At 46.6% G+C, this 17,111-nt stretch overlaps 1 protein-coding gene and 1 long non-coding RNA gene across 2 annotated transcripts in view; one reads left to right on the top strand and one right to left on the bottom strand.

Annotated features, from left to right (window-relative positions):
* Positions 1-9,636, top strand: part of ETF1 (eukaryotic translation termination factor 1) — a 26,112-nt gene extending 16,476 nt beyond the window's left edge. The window contains exons 5-11 of the mRNA XM_414511.8: positions 1,613-1,751; positions 2,570-2,760; positions 3,066-3,195; positions 3,940-4,095; positions 4,704-4,768; positions 5,955-6,102; positions 7,512-9,636. Coding sequence (XP_414511.2) covers positions 1,613-1,751; positions 2,570-2,760; positions 3,066-3,195; positions 3,940-4,095; positions 4,704-4,768; positions 5,955-6,102; positions 7,512-7,594 — 912 coding nt within the window. The 3' untranslated portion in view covers positions 7,595-9,636. The remainder of the gene's footprint in view (positions 1-1,612; positions 1,752-2,569; positions 2,761-3,065; positions 3,196-3,939; positions 4,096-4,703; positions 4,769-5,954; positions 6,103-7,511) is intronic.
* On the bottom strand, positions 9,397-17,065 carry LOC121106723. Its single transcript, XR_005839564.2, has 2 exons — positions 15,482-17,065; positions 9,397-13,554 (listed from the first exon to the last, which is right to left on the bottom strand). It is a non-coding gene; the product is annotated as an uncharacterized LOC121106723 (long non-coding RNA).
* Positions 17,066-17,111: the final 46 nt, after the last annotated feature.

Below are 17,111 nucleotides of genomic sequence, written 5' to 3' on the forward strand. Positions count from 1 at the left end.
GTACTTGATAGGTTGGGTGGTGGAACTGCTGGCAGTACTAATGGAGAGGAAATTGGGGGAATTACTGATCATTGGATACTTTAAGAATAAGAGGGAATCAAGAACATCGGAACCGTAGTCATTTGCTGTCTGGCAAGGGTATCTGATAAGATTTTCTCTAGACATGTTATTGCCTGCGTGAAGCTGAAGTAACTTCCCAAGAGGGATATGAACCCTAATGTGTTTCTGAAGGCTAGGATTTACAATGACTTATTTTGATATCTTGGCTGGAGTATTCATTCCAGTCACACGACTTGCTTGGCTCTGCCCCAGTTAAATAGATTGCAATGTAATATGCCACTTCCTCATCTCATTCATCCCTCTGCTGAGGAATTAATACAGAATATTTACTTTGGCCAGAAGATTCCATTAAACCTTAGTGTCTGTTTCTTTTAAGCCTGAAACCCGTAGACCTGGTTGTGTGGATTTTGGATAAAGATGACTGGCTTTTATTCTCGCTTTTCAGCCCAATAAAGCCAGTCAAGCCAGCAGGCATGCAGGCAGTTAGGGATCCGGTGGAGTAAACCACCAGCACTCTTTCACTATTGGTGACAAAACAATTTGGGACTCTACAAGTTCTCCATCTGACTAATGTATTTCTGCCAGCATTAGATATAACATCAGAAACAAGATTCTTATTCTGTTCTTATTGGACAAATAAAATTGTTTGTGTGCTGCGCCAACCAGTTTGGGCTGCTTTACGAGGGAACAGCAGGTGACAGATTCCACTGAAAAAAGAGTGGAGGTAACCACAGATGCCCCACACCAGCAGAATGAGGGCTAAGCAAGAAATCAGACTGTAGGAGCTTTGGAAGCCTTTGTACTGTGCAATGACAGTCAGTGTGAATGACCTTAGAAGATGAATTTGGTTCCCTTCCACAAAGAGAAGAAACTTGCTCGATATCTGTTTTTTCAGCAAAAGAAAGTTATGACTGTCTTCTCTATACCTAGTTATTCACAATACATTTATTGCTGCTGTTAAATGAATCTTGCTTTGTAAGGCTGAATTCATCATATCTTCTGTAGATAGCTCACTGTTCTGTCTCTGGGGCTCCTGTAAGTCAACAGGTGCAGCAGAGCAGTACTTGTGATGGTTGGAAGTTGAGCTTTCTTGGTGCTTTGTAATATAAAGCTGAACTGACTAATAGCCCAATCAGCTCACTAAGCAGGTTCGGCTTTCCTGGCTGGAATGCCAGGAAAATTACTCTTCCACTTTTGCCAAATGGAGAGGTGATGCAGCCTTGTGGAGGAACGATCCCTTTAATCTAACACTTTTCCAGCGCTACTCTTTAAGGTTTTACTGTTACCCTTGAATGTGGCAACATATGATGGGCTGGTAATGCTGTGAAAATAGTTATGGAGCTTAAGCGTTAGCTTCCTTCCATGTCCTTCAGCATTTGAGGTGCAACCAGTAGTCCCAGCTTCTGAATCTGCCACCCGTCTGATTTATTAGTGAAAATCTTAGTAACTGTGTACTGAACTGAAGTTTGAGGTATGCTGTGCCTGGCAGTCATTTTGAACCAGGATCCACAACAAACCAGTCCTTCGTGGTGACAACACTTCTCTATTCCAGGCTCTTACAGCGCTGCTTTCTGATGACAGCAAGTTTGGCTTTATTGTAATAGATGGTAGTGGTGCACTCTTTGGAACTCTCCAAGGAAACACAAGAGAAGTCCTGCACAAATTCACTGTGGATCTTCCAAAGAAGCATGGTAATGCACTGGTTTATCTCTAAACTGCTCACAGCTGAATACCAATGTGTTGGGAGGGGGATGTGAAGGTAGAAGCAGGGAACTTAGCCTGGATGTGTACAGTTGAACTCAGTTCTTTGCACCCTTGAAATCTGACAGCAAAGCCTCTAGTCTGAGCCTTCTGTCAAAATTAATGAATCACAGTAATGTGCAGCTGATCTCCTTAAAGGGATACCTGTTATTTCTTGATACATCTGGCCATTTACTTCATTTGGGGATCTCAAGCAACAGTGAAAAGCACAAACTTGTTCCTTGCAAGAAGCACAGAGGCGTAGTGGAGCGAGCACAACTCTAGTTCCACTATTTTGTGCCATATTGCACTAAGTCACTAATGAATTTAGGGAGTTGTCTTTTAGCTACTCTTGGCTTCCTGTCCTACGCTACAGCTACAGGAAAGGACATGTTTCTGTAGCAGAGGATACTGGGTAATAGTGTGTCAGCAAGGACGGTATGTGAGGCAGTGGAAATAGCTTTTCCTGAAGGTACAGGATATAGTGTGCAGATGTGCAACATTTCTATAGAGTTGCAATCTGTTCTTAAAAATAAATAAATAAACCTGCTGTGAGATGCATGGAGAAAAGTTTTTCTGTGAATAAATAACTCCATTTGCTTTCTGTTCCAACTGAATGCCCCTAGCTCAGCTTGTGGCAGACTCATTCTGAAGGCTGCATCTGCCCTTGGCTTCACTTATTCAGGGCCCAGTGGGGACCATGTACTAACAGCCTTCCTGAAATGAAAAGTCTTCCAAATTGCTACCTCACGTCTGTTCTCTTGTAAAGGTAGAGGAGGTCAGTCTGCCTTGCGTTTCGCTCGTTTGAGAATGGAGAAACGACACAACTATGTAAGGAAGGTAGCAGAGACGGCTGTGCAGCTGTTCATTTCTGGGGACAAGGTGAACGTGGCTGGTCTCGTTCTAGCTGGATCAGCCGACTTCAAAACTGAGTTGAGTCAATCTGACATGTTTGATCAGGTGAGTGGCCTTCTCTGAGTAAAGCTCAGATGTGTAAGCTGTTGGTAGTAACGTGTTGGTATTACAGTAGCCCTGGTGTAAGCTGCATGTCCAGAAGCAAGTAACCTTCATGTCTTAAGTGACCTCCCTCTTCTCACTCTGAAGGCTTCCTGAGGTCCCTCTGACTCAGAACAGCTCTTGCTTACAAGTGAACAAAATAATGATGTGACTCTTGCCAGCTATTTATTCTTGAGGTGTTATGAGGTAGTTCTATTATGGTGAAGCTGTCTAATACTTCTTGTCTCTTCTTTTTTTTCCTTGCTTAGCGGTTGCAATCCAAAGTACTCAAACTAGTTGACATTTCCTATGGAGGAGAAAATGGATTCAATCAAGCAATCGAATTGTCAACCGAGGTCCTCTCCAATGTGAAGTTCATTCAAGAGAAAAAACTAATAGGTACCTGACTACATATTCAGTGTTTTCCTGAGCAAAATGTACTTCACTGAATACTGTGATCTTGTTTTAGGCCTGGTTGGGTGCATGCACTTCCTGAATTGAGAAAAGCACAGCTTGCAGTGATGCTTTCTGTTCTCCAGACATCTTCTTAAATGTTGCAGGATTTAATGTCACTTCAAGAAGTGTTTGCTTTGTTGCTGTTTTCCCCACCAGGGCTCCTCTGACCTTCTGTCTATCATTTCATCAGTGATTGCCTTAGTTTCATGCATTCTAGTGACATTGGGATGGGAGGGAAGAAAACATTTCCTCAGATTGCTTGCATCTTCAGCATAAGAATTAAGATTTGTTTTTAAGATGGCAGTAGAAATGAACCCTTGTCTGACTGTCAGCAGACAGATACTGCTGATCTGAAAGTATGAGAGGGCAGTAGTAACAATAACTACCTTACACTGAAGAGAACAGATTTAAGTAGTGTCTGCTGGTGAATCAGTGGAATTGATTGTTCCTTAGCTAAGGTAAGCCTTCAAATGGATCGAGATTCCTGACAGGGCAGCATTTGGTAGAGCTGATGTACTGATGATGAATCTTCGGAGTTGCATGCTCTGATAAGTTGTCATACACCTTGTTTTCCTACAGCAGTGCTGCAGTTCTCAGTTTCTTCTCGCATTCAGATCAGGCTTGTTAAAAATCCACGTGGTGTGATCTTTGTTCATGACAATCTCTTTCTTTGTATCTTGGCTGCAGGACGATACTTCGATGAAATCAGTCAGGACACGGGGAAGTACTGCTTTGGAGTTGAAGATACACTAAAAGCTTTGGAGATGGGAGCAGTAGAAATACTGATAGTTTATGAAAATCTGGATATCATGAGATACGTTCTGCACTGCCAAGGCACAGAGGGTAGGTGGTGCTTCTGTGGGACAGGAAGGTCCACGAGGAGTTTAACACCTAAGCCATCTTATTTGGGTAGACCATGCTGGAGAAGATCCTCAAGTAGATCTTAAGACGTGGGTTAAGGGAATGTTGTGTAGGCCCACCTCTAACTTGCAGCTTCCCTGCTGTTCCAGAGGGCAAGTCTGAAACTAGCAAACTTCCACTATGGAGAAAAGAATTGCAGTGCTAGGGTGACAATTTGTCATAACACTGCCATTGTCACTCACTAGTGTAAGTACAAATGCACTGATACCAGTGCATCATAGAAGGAAGACTGACTTGAGCTCTATAGCCATTAAAAAAAAAAAAAAATCATACACAAACCATATGCCTGTGGCATAATCTTTGCCTTTATTTGTGGTGTGCTGCTTTTTTGTGGTCGTTGGGTTGGTTTTTTTCCTTGTAGTACAGCTTCTTGACACTACACACTGGTGTGCCTCATTCAGCTTCCCACAGAGCATCTGCTAGGAAGGAAGGCAGTGTCAGCCCTTGGTGTTGTGATGGCTCTTCCAGTCTCCTACTGATTTTAACCTGCTTCTCATCTAACCTAATATGTTTTTTTTCTTCCTTCTCAGAGGAGAAGATCCTGTATTTGACACCAGAGCAAGAGAAGGATAAGTCCCACTTCACAGACAAAGAGGTATTTTAGCTTTGCAGGTGGTAGTTTTATTCTCAATGTACTGGTGAAGCCCGACTGAATGTCTGACTTAGATTGTCACAAGCATGTGAGCATGATGACCTTTTCATGTACTCAGTGGAGACCTGGGGAGGGTAGTTTGTGGCTCTTCAAGTTCAGCTTCAGTATAACCCCTGGATTCTGCTTTGTGTTTCTCTGTCCAGTCTTTGATCCTGCTAGTTCTGAGGCTGTGTAAATTAGGTTAGGTAACAGGCAAGATAGTGTCATTGACCACCATCAACCCATTCTCCAGAGGAGTTTGGTAGCTGCTGTGTGTCATGTGGTCTAAGGTCCCAGATATTACTCCCTGCTCTTTGCTCACTGCTTCAGTCAATATAAAAAAAAAAAAAGACTATAAACTGTTACATGAATTTAAGTGCAAGGGAGTATTTGCTGCTGGATACCTTTGAAATACGTATCTGTCATTGACTGTTAACGTGTTTCATGCCTTTACAGGCTGGAAAGCCTCAAGAAGGTGGGTCTGTATTGTTCGATAGTTGTGCAAGCTGGGCAAAAGTCTGTCCCGTATAAAAATGGTGGTCACCTTTATCTTGCATTAGGACTGCCAGCACAGCCATTCCCAGCTGCTTTTTCTCCTTTTGGGGGTAATTGCCAATTCCTTCTGTGCGCAGAAGGTTTATGTTATTATCTGAAGTGATGTAGTGTTTCTATGCCAATAATCACTTGACCTTCTACTTACAACACTCTGCTTTTTGCCTCTGTATTTGCATAGACCAGTATTTCCCCGAGTAAACAGTGCCTGGTGAGATGAGTGCCAATGAACTGTTTGCTGGGTACAAAGTAAATCTAAAGAAACAGTGAAAACTAAGTGCAGCATGAGGTGACAGCTGAGTGGAAGAATAAACACTTCCTCACTGACTTCCGTGGTATGGAAGCCCAAAACAAGAGACGTCAGTAATTAATCTCTTAGCACCAGGAGTCTTGTGCTTGTGCCAGCAGCGTCTACCACTGAGACCATAGCAAATGTCATGCTGCTCTGACCTGTAGAGCACGAAGGCTAGTGTATCTGTCTGAAGACAGCCAAGACACTGATGTGGAAGGCAAAGACAATTCGCAATGTGAGTGTTATTGGCAGTTAACATGCAATTACTGTAACATTCTTTTTTTTCCTCCCCAAATGTCTACACAGACTGGCCAAGAACATGAACTGATAGAAAGTATGCCCCTTCTGGAGTGGTTTGCAAACAACTACAAGAAATTTGGAGCAACATTGGAAATTGTTACAGACAAATCACAGGAAGGATCCCAATTTGTCAAAGGATTTGGAGGAATCGGAGGTAAACTGCAGAAGAAAAATGTTGCTGTGCTTTGTTTTTTTGTAATGAGTGATCTGATAATTCGGTGCTAACACAAATGGAGAACTAAACAGATGAGTCCTACTCTTACTCATCATTACACTAGTTTAAGAAACCTGTGTTCAGCAGGGATCTCCAGCATGCATTTCACATCCAGTGAGATGATGGTGCGTGTTAGGCAGCTGTCATTTTCAGGCTGTTTCTCAGATTTTCTCCTTCAAGGTGCCCAGGGGGTGGGTTGTCCTTTCCAGCTGCTGAATTTCAGGAGGGCTGTGAACTGCTCCCATCTGTATGTACAGTTGCTTTGTGGAATACTATGCCCTACTATGTAGAAATGGTGTGCGACAAGCACAAGTCTCATTTTTAAAGCAGGTAGATATATTACTTATCTCAAAACTTATCTGTATTTTGCCCTCCAGTTTTAAGCTTCTTTTCAAGGGAAAATGTTATTAGACCAACTTTGTGGAGAAACAGAAGTTCTGCACTCATTCAGCCCATCTGTTAAACTCACCAACAAGCTTAGCTTGTCTGCTGGAGGTGCAGGTAGTTAACAGTCTTCAGTCTGACAAAAGTTGGTAGCAGAGCAGAACAAACACACCTGCCACACACTTTGTTCTCCCCAGATTATCCGTTGCTTATCTGCTGATATGCCAAATGTTTTGTCTAGCTAAAATAGACATGAGCAAAGAAGGATTTTTAGGGGTTGAAGAACAGCACTCAGGAAATAAGCTTGAGGAGTTTGGCTGTGTATGAAACAGCAGGTTTCTAACCTTTTGAGGGTTTATAACTGTAGGAGTCTTCTAGTCTTGTCAGATCCAGACTCTTTGCATGGTGGGATACTGTTTGCTACAAGGCTTCAGTTCTTGCAGTTCAAATAAACTTCACCTAGGTAAATGTTTCCAGGATAGAAGCATCCCAGAAACCTGGCTTGGTGTGGAGGATAAGAAGAGTCCAGGAATATAGCTGCTGAGTTCAGCTTACACTCCATTGTAAAAGTTGCTTCAACATCAGATGCTCTCTGAATGTAACTGCTAGGCCTTAGTCAAAGCAGTCGTGTTAGGGCAAATGAGCTATATCTGGTGCTTCTTGGAGATACAGTTCTCTTAGAAGTGGACCGGCTTTGCCATAAGGAAACTGGTCTGTGCTGGGCAGGTGGGTATTTCTTTTGGCAGTATATTTTCTTGAGCTGTGACACGTTGGATGTGGCATTTTCACTGTAGCAGTGTGTGTGCCGTCAGCCATCCGCCTGACCCTATCTTGCAATACAAATGCAAAGTTAGCTTCTGCAAATTCAGGTGAGAAACTCTTGGTGTGCAGAGAGGGAATAAAGTTGTCAGTGCTGTTGTAGCTCTTTGAATTTGGAAGAAGCTAAAGTGTGTTGTTTTTACCAGGTATCTTGCGGTACCGAGTGGACTTCCAGGGCATGGAATACCAAGGAGGAGACGATGAATTTTTTGACCTTGATGACTACTAGGTAGTCGACCTGGGTCCGGCAAAACGTGCCTCGCCCCTCCAGCATCCAACCCAAGGAGCAAACTCATGGTGGAAAACACAACAGATCCCTGCCTTAGAATTGGAACATTTCCAGAACTTGATCCACAAGCATTGGATTTAAAAAAGCAAAACCCTACACTTTGATTTGTCATAGTGTCAGTACAGCAGCAAACTACTAAGTTCCTGTATGCCACTTCGGACTAATTTAAAAAGAATCCCAATTTTTACTTTTACTCAATGGTGAAATTGGTTGCTCTTGTATTTTATGAAAATGATTTTTTTAACCTTCATGATGCATTAACTGCTGTAAAACCTCTTCCTTCAAAAATTAATAGAAGTAAGATCCTACTGGTTTGTTTCTTTTTACTTTGATTGGAGAAATCAATTGCTGCATTTTGCAGCAACGTGACCCATTTACATGGCATTCTCAGCTTAGACTGCAGAAAAGAAGAAATGTAATGAAATTGGAGCCATTCATTCTCTTCAAAAGAATGAGAAAGCACTTACCTGTGCTAGCTTTATGAGGTGTGGCTTGCAAATTCAGATGGTTTGGGGAGGCTTACCAGCCAAACGTGCTTTTGCCTATTTGCAGAAGCACTGCTCTTACAGACTAGGAAATGCACTTCACTGATTGCAATGAAAATGCTGCTGAGGTCTTTGGGCTTAATTGGATTTGAGCAGTGCAGCCTTCAGGATTTTTTTTCAGTGTTGACAAAAATAAACATGATTTAAGTGAAGTAAGGTACACTTTGTTTTGTTCCTCAGTCATTTTTTTTTTGTCGTTTTGGTTTTGCTTTAGGACTGCGTAAGGTTTCCTTGATTATGTGAATTTGATCGAACCCACAGTTCTTTATTGGAAGCGGGTGATTTCCAGAAATAATCAGTAATCTGAGTCCTTGGCTGAAACCTTAGTGCTGGTGATTTGGGCCCCTTGGTGCTAAGATGAGCCTCAGCACAACCCACCGAGGCGTCCATCTCCCGGCACTAAGGAGTTCTGTTGTAGCGGCTCTCAAGTGTCCTGTAAATCTGATGCTGAACTCTAATGCGCCCTTAACGGGTTAAAACTTCTGGTTGCATCAAGACTCCAAAAGCTTTTTTGTCATGCCTGCTATATAGGATGCGACTTGATCTGTTAGGAATGGCTAAGGGTTTTTCAGGAGGTCCTGCAGGCAGAGGATGAAGTTAGCACTGGTGCAAGATGCTGCACGTCTTGCTTCTTCTGGGGGTTATTGGGTTCTCTGATGGGCACTCTGACACCTTCGTGCCTGGCAGTTCTGTTCTTCACTGGGATCGCTCTGAATGCATCAGTCAAAAAGCAGCTTCTGTTGCTATAGTTGCATACCTGCCTATTTTTTTTTTCTTCCAATAATCCTGTTTCACTTGAATGGAGGAGGAGCTTGTCTTAAACTTCTGCCACACTGTTCTTTGAGGTCCAAAATTACTGTCATTGTGAGCAATATAACTTGTAACCCTGGTTTATAACCTGGCAGATGGCTTTGCTGTTGTTTTCACATCAAAGCTGGAATCTCTCTCGGAAGGTGTGACTGGGTCTGCCATGGGTGTGCACAAACCCAGCTTTGAGCACACCTGCGGCCTTCGCAGCGGTATGTTCTGGATTTTGCCATTGTAAATGGGTCTAATGTGACATGACAAGACCAGAAAAATTGGGTGTAAATTTACATTTTTGAATATACTGCTTGTTGTTTCACATGATACATTAGGGTATGCAGCTCCTTTTTGTAGTTTTTATTTTTACTATTTAAGTTTGGAAATGATGCCAAATTTTTGTATTTCTTTAATCAATGTGTTCTCTTCAGTGATATATATTGCATTATATATTGATGTGTATATCAATATATACTGATATGTATTACACTTACACATACAAACACGTTAAATGGGGGTGAAAAATCCTAGCCTTCGCATACTATATAGCCTCTGCAGAGAGATCCCAAGCAGTGATATCTTGGTGTTGTGATGTACAGAAATGGAGAAGAGTATTAAACCATATTTAAGAATATAGTATGGACTCCTGATTTATTTCCTTTAGTCCAGGAAACGCCTGCTTTACTCTGTTCTGTGCCTGCAAGGCTTCAGAACCGTATGTGAGCTTTAAGGTGGCTGCTACGTAGCTGAGCTTCGGAACGTCTTGTTTCCTCATCATGCTGAGCTGCTCTCTTAAGCTGTGGCAGAAATCTGACTTCAGAGGGGGATAAAAAAAACCAACACCACACCAATAAAAAGTTCAGATGATGTCGTGCTGTGTTACCAAAGGTGGGCTTTTAGAACTATGGAGCTGAAAAAATCCTTTGCAGGTGCAGGAAGTGGTGCTTAGCGCTCCCATCACAGATCACTGGAGTGCTGAGAGGCCCCTGTTACCCAACCCTTCGGTGCAGGACTAACCCAGATCAGAGCTGTGCTTGCTGTACTCTGGCCTACCTGCTGAGGTTTTTCCTGTATTCAAAATAGATATATTGATGGCTTTTCCAGAGGGCAATATGTAAAATATGCCATCAATAGCAGGAGTTCTAACAGATGCTTTAAATCACCCTCCCCTGCTCTCACCTGGCAGTGATTGCCTGAAGCTGAGCACCTCCCCTTGTGCTGCAGTGCCAGGGCAACAGGATGTGTGCTGCAGCTACTGGGCTGCTCTTCCTTTCCATGTAGGCTAATACTGCAATAAGATTTGCTGCTTCCCTGGGGCAGTTTTATATGGAGTTCAGCTTCTGAGCTCCCTGCCTTGCTCCTTGGTCTGTGCTATATAGGCTGGTGGTTCTCGGGTCCCTGGCTGCTGGAGGCTGTGGAGCTGTGGCATTTCTGCTGATAAGATAAAAATGATGCACAAAATGCTTTGCTGTGTGCATCCCATGCTGTCTGCAGCCCTGGTACAAAAAGCTGACTGTGTTCAGCTTGTGGTGCAGATCAAAGCGTTGAGCTGAGATCAGCATGAAATGAGGCATCCCATCGGTCAGGGCACGTCATGGGAGAAGCAGGAAATGTGCACCCGGCCTCACCGCTTGCTGTAACCGGGCTGTGGATGTGTGTTTTCAGGAAGAGCAAACATTCCTCAATTAACCTTTTAATGACACAACCAGCAAACGTGGTTTCTGATGTTCAGTTTTGCATTCTAAGGAGAAAAGAGGAGCGGCAGAGCCTGGCTGTTGTGGAGGGATGCCCGAGAGCTCTCTAGTTCACTGTCACAGGAGCTCCATGCCAGACGTGACTGGAAACTGCTGTTACTTCCCATGCTGATCTACATGGCTGCCTCTCACATCTCTTCTCTTTCACGTTTCAGTGAGAAAACACAACTGGGTCTGCTTTGCAGAGCGGCCACATGAGCGGGGCTGGGTCCCCTTACTGTGTGTGTCTGGCACTTTTGCACTCGGGTCCCTAACGTCACCCAGGGACATGTCAGCAGAAGGATGAGGCCACTGAGGAGAAAAGTGATGAAGCTATTGCCTGTAACTGCTGACATAAGGGTACCTATCCCTTTAGCCCTTCGGAAAGTGCTTTTGTTGCAGGCTCGCTTCTGTTTGAGTTGCAAGGGTCAGCGTTAGCACTAGGACTGTCTCATTTGAAAGCACTGACTTAGTCCTTTTTTTTTCACCCTGAATAGTGCCACGGGCTCAGGTTGGTGACAGGCACCTATTCTGCCTGGCGTGTGCACAGGACATCACTCTGCAGAGCTCAGAAGTGACCACGTGCCACCGCAGCAGCTCATAGGGTGGGTGGTTTGTGCTTAAAAGCCGTGCAGCGTGGCTCCCAGCATCGCTGCTGTACTGCGGGCTGCTAACTGAGCATCCTCCTGGAAGGGATCTATGGATTTGCTGGGTGAATTTTTATTTTGTGCAAAGTCTGTCCCACTCTTATTGCATCCCCCTGTCCAGTGTTAAGTTGGCAATGCATGTTCAGGTATTTAGATAATAGTGTTTTTAAATACTGCTTTTTGCATAGCTGTAATTACAGCCAAATTTTGCCCTTTAGAACTCGTTATTCAGGGTGCTGGAGCCCGGCCTGCGTGTTGTCACCATCAGCCTACAGCTGCCATTGTCCTGTTAAGCTGAGCGCAGCCGGCGGCGCTGAAAGGCAGCTCTGGAATTTCGCTCGGCTATTTTTAGTCGGTGGCAAAAAATTGCACTTCCAACACTTCTGAATCTTTGTCGGTGCATAACTAAATCAAAGGGCAAACGCTGGCCTCTCACTAACAGTGGGACACCAGAGTGATCTTAACCTGCAGCTGGGGTCAGCAGGGATGAGCCCCTCTCCTTGCTGCAGGGCTGCTGTCTTGCATGGGAGAAAGGGCTGCAGGGGTGGTGGCACAGCCTGTCCTGCTCTATGGAGCTGTCTGATCCTTGCCATGCTGAGGTCGCTGCTGGCTTCTCACCCTTCTTCCTGTGCCTCTTTGCAGGCCACTTCCCTTTGCCTCCCCTCCAAATAGAGGGAGACTTCCCTCAATTCCTGGGGTTCTGTGTCTGCAGGCCGGCTCCTGGAGCAGCCGTGGTCACCCCAGGGATGTGGCAGCTCTGAAATCCAGGACCTGGAGAGCAGAGCTCCTGAAGGATGCTGTGTGTAAGTCTGGGCTGCTGAACTGTTTAGCAGGTGTTGGATAATTCTTTTCAACCCCATCGCCTCTAAAGCTGCAAGGCAAAACCTGTTTCTAATCCATGGTTTCTCTCTTTTAATGCCAGGACAGGTTTCTCTGCAAAGCTGCTTCACCTCTTGGGCCACCTAGTTTCTGCACAGGCACAAAACTACAGCGTTCTCCAGCAAAGGGATCCCTGCAGCTGAGTTTCCTTGTTCTGCAGTCCTTGCTGTGTGCCCAGGACTGTTCTGCTGCTCTCACTCTGCACACTCCATAGCCTCCAGGTGCTGGCAGACACTGCCCAGTCTCTGGCAGCTCTGTGCAGGTAGGGCAGAACTGAGTGCTGGGGTTCCTGGCGGTGAGCATGCCCGTGGGGACCCTGGTTGTACAGAGCCATCAAAAACTGGCAGCCAGTTCTGGACCTGACCCTGTTCTTGGGACTGTCCAGGTTCAGATCTTGGGGGGAGGTGAAAGCCAGGCTGTGAGCTGGGGATGCTGCTGGGTGAAGCCACAGCGCTGCAGCTGAGAGATGACACATCCTGCAAAGCCTCAGCCCCTGCACAGGGCCTGTGGTTTCCATCATGCTGTGCTGCTCATGTTGGCATGGGGAAAATCCTCCGAAGATTTTGGGGTTCTCCTGAGCCATGTGCATCCCCAAGCAGCTGCTGCTTGAAGGGGCACGGTGCTGTGCAGCCCTGGGCAGCAGGCACAGGGGCCACACATGAGCTCAAAGAATCCTAAACACAGTCTCTTGTCTGTGTTTAGGGAGCTGCTTTCAGCCCAGGTGGCCTTAAGAAAAGCTCATGGCTGTCCCATGCCTGTGTGGTACCCACTGCCAGTGGAGGGCTGTTCAGGAGGGATGTGCTCAGCACAGACCTCTGGGTTTCCCCTGATGGGGTATCCCTGGGTGCTAAGGGTTGGACTTACCTGAATTAGAAGAATATATTCTTTGTGGACAGGAGGGCATGGAGGCAGGCAACTCACCTAAGAGCTAAAAGTGTGTGAAAAGTCCTTTTTCTATTAAGGAGAATGGAAAATAGAGAAGGGAAAGTGGCAGAAAAACAAGGCACGGAGAGCCATCCTCTGGATGCTGCCCTTGAGGAAAACCAGGCAGCTTTGAATGGCTGTAGGCAGCCTGGAACTGTGGGTCCTGCAAGTTGTGCTCCTGCAGCTCGTCACACTGTGACACAACCATGTGGCCACATGCCACAGTGCTCCGGGACCGTCCCCAAGCAGGGAGCGATGCTCTCGCTTTCTTCCCACTGTGCCCATGGCCCCGTTGTCCCTCAGGTGCTGCAGCCCTTGTGGGAGGCTTTGCTGCTGCTGCTATTCTGCCTTTTCTTTGTGATGTTTCTGACCTGGAAAGCAAGAAAGGAAGTTTGCTTAGAGATTGTCTCTGATTGTTTGTAGAAGGGCTTTTCTTATCTGTTTAAGGCTTTCGAGGTTGCTGAGCTGAGGTGCCTGGAGGAGCCCAGTGTGGGGCTGGGCACACACGTGGCTGCTTCTCATGAGGAGAAGTCTCCCTTTGTGCTCCAAGCATGCCATCAGCCTGAGCAAGCTGCTGTTGACTCACTGCGAGAGGGCACAACTTCAGCACTTTGCACAGGAGATAAAGCATGGGGACTTTCCAGGTGAGATGAGAGCACTGAAGTCCATCTCTGCCCAGGTGTGCTTGGAAGCCAGGAACATGCTTTGGGAGGGTGGGACGTGAGGATGCCTCAATCCTGCACCTGGGCTTTGTTGTCACTGCTGTTTTGTCACGTCATCATACCCCATCTCTTCCTTGTCACTCTTTTCCTCCCTCTTTCACCACAGTGATGTCTTATCTCCATTAAATCTTCTTATTTTATTATACCAGGGTGGATTTTGTTTGCAGCTTAATGAATTTTAAACACTTCCCTCCCATGTGCTCTGTGCCTCCCAGGTGTGACAGAGCCTGGGCATCTGTCCACAGCCCACAGGGATTGCATAGAACTTTGTAAAGCCATGGGGTGCAGAGGTGGCATTCCTCTAGGCCCACCTCTGCATTTCCAGGTTCCTGCTAGGAGCTGGGACTGCCTCCTGTGGAGAAAGTCAAGACATGTCTGAAAAGATGTGACAGCATGTCTACAGGAGTGCAAAAACAAATATATCCCAGGCATCCAAGTTAGAAAATAATGAGGAGGGTGCGTGGTTTTGACTGTAGTGGAGCTGGGGACATCCCTGAGCGTTGCAGGGTGCAGAGCAATGGTGCTGGGACAGCTGGGTCACAGCCCATTCCTGCTGATTTGATGAGGGCTGACCACAGGTCTGCATGAGGTCAGCTCTGCTCCAGCTTTGGGGTGATTCTCACTGCCCCTCATCTGCACCATGCAGTTGCAGTGGCTGTGAGAGCTGTGTGTGCAGCAGTGGCACAACCCCAGTGCTGTTCCCGCACACCCCACCCTGCCGTGAGTCATGGGATCCGGGCACTGCAACTGGGCACAACCTCATTTCCTACACCTGATCTCCATTTCCTTCCCTGATCCATTATCTCCACGTCTGTTATTCAACAAACAAGGTCACTGGAGGAGCAGGCACAGTGCTGAGCCTGTGTCTGGGGCAGGTGGGTGCCCGGAAGCCCATTCAGCAGCGCTCAGGGCTCTGTTCTAACCCCTATGGCAGGATTACTGCACCTGCCATATTGCAGGTGCAGGAGTAGTTACACATCCAGCTCTTCATCAAAATTAATAATAAATCATCAAACCTTGTGTCATCCATTTTGAGTACAAAATACTTATTTGGAGTAGGAAGAAAAATTTTCATGGTTGGAGTGTACTTGTCCCTGCCCTAAGGAGAATGTTTGCTTGTATCCTGCTCTTACCAGCTGTAAGTGAAGTAATATTGTTCTGCCAGCAGGGGCATTTGAATTGTATCTGCCCTTGCTTCCCTGTGCTGCAGTGCATTACTGATCATTGAGCAGCCTACCATCCCTATCCAGCAGCTGAGTTGATCAAGATTTAGAGCACACACCCAAAAATGTGCTCTTCACATTGTTGCAGTGATTCACTAGAGCAAAGTGCTTGACTCTACCAGAGCCGAGTGACTCGGCAGAGTATTCTTTGTATCTCAGACTAAATTGATCAAAGCCTTGGTTCTTCATCCACCCTGTTAGGCCTTGGGTTGGAGGAATCTCTTTGACTTGAGAAGCTTGCCAAGTGCCTCTGAAACAATTTTAAGTTACAAATAGAAGGCTGTATGTCACGTAGTCTCAACCTTCCAGGTATTCAGCACAAAACCCAAAAATCTGATTTTTATAATGCTTACCTTAATTACTGCCAACACTGCTATCTTGTTTTTTTTTTTTTCTGCCAGTGATTAAGCAAGTTACAGCTTTTTGCCCAGGTTTCTGCCAACGGCTTCTACTGCAGTGCCCGAGTTCTGCAAGTGCTCCTGTAGCACCTGTCACTGAGATGCATTAACCACAGTGCCATTCAGGCTGCCAGGCCGTGGATTTACCTCCCTTCAAACCCCTGCAGGAATGTTTGCCTGTTTCTTTTCTTACACATTCAGTAATGCTTTGCACTTTCAGAAAACAATGCGGCAGTGCCAAGGTGTACAGTGGTTCTCTGTAGGTGGCTCTGTGACATGGCATTGTCCCGGCCAGCAAGGCTCTTCCATGCATGTGTTTTGAATTAGACCTACTGAATTTTTGCTTTGATGTCTCAAATGTCTGCTGGCTTGTTTGGTCCCTGGAGTGAACAATGAGAGCGAGCAGATCGGGGTCTGTACAGCAACCAGGGAACAACTTCATCTGTGAGTCCTTAGTTGTAGGCCATGGTGTGAAGGTGGAAAGAATCCAGCCCAGCTCTCAGTCCCCAGGTGTGGCAAAAGGGACCATGGGACATGGGTCCCATGGGGATGGAGAGTGTTGGGGTGAGGGCTGAGGTCGGCGTGAGGCTGCGATGTACCCGGGGCAAGCACACGGCCATGGCTGCTTTGAGCAAGTTTTGGCTGCAGCTGCATAAATGTGGCAGCTCCTGGGGCACATCAGTCCCACTTCCTCCACAGGGTGCCGAGCAGCAGCAGGGAGATGGGGTTTGGTGGGCAGGAAGACCTGCTGGGCTCCAACTGTGTGCAAATTGTATGAGAAGGGTGTAGTTCTGACGGGAAGAATTCCTTATAATACTGTTACAAATAAAGTATGCTTCTGCTGACAGAAATTCACCACAAAGCAGGCGTCTTGTCAGTAACAAAGGACTTTGAGTCATTTCCATCTGCTCTACTCCACGTTTTTAAACATTTGGCTCGGGTTTTAACAGGTAACAAAAAAAAAATGCTGAGGAGAGCTACTGTGTGCACTTCCATCACAAGCGTGGTGGTGCAATGCTGCGTCGTTACAGCAGATCGCTGCTGATGACATTTTTGCTTCCAATTTTCAATGCCTACCACTGCATTCAGTGCCTGCCGCATCGTCAGCCTGAGGCCTGCCCGACCTTGGTGGCCCAAAGCAGTGCTGTGCCGCTGTCCCTGTAACGCTGCGCAGCCGCTGGTGGGCGTGTGGTGCCTCGGCGGCAGGCAGGCACAGCCCGGGGCTCTGGGAGGGCTCCGGGAGCTGGAGGCGCTGCTCAGCACTGAGGGCCGCAGGTGGGCCTGGGCCATCCCCGCGCAGCGCCCCAGGGCTTCACCTCAGCGCCTCTGAGGAAGGAGGAAACTAAGCGGGGCCAACTCTGAGCTAAGGAGAACACCAGGCTCGAAAAGCGAAATACAAGGAGCTGACTGCGGGTAGGCCCGCCGCGCGGGTGGAGGCGGCAGAGAGCGCCGCTGCTTCCCGGCCCCGCGCCATTTTCTCTCCTCACAGCGGTCACAAGCCGGGGCCGGGCCTGGTACCGCTGCCGCGCGCGTCCCGTCAGGCGGCGCGGCGCCTTCCCAGCAACCTCCGTGCGGCCGCAGAGAG

This window comes from Gallus gallus, chromosome 13 (assembly GCF_016699485.2).
Source record: "Gallus gallus isolate bGalGal1 chromosome 13, bGalGal1.mat.broiler.GRCg7b, whole genome shotgun sequence".
Classification (NCBI taxonomy): domain Eukaryota; kingdom Metazoa; phylum Chordata; class Aves; order Galliformes; family Phasianidae; genus Gallus; species Gallus gallus.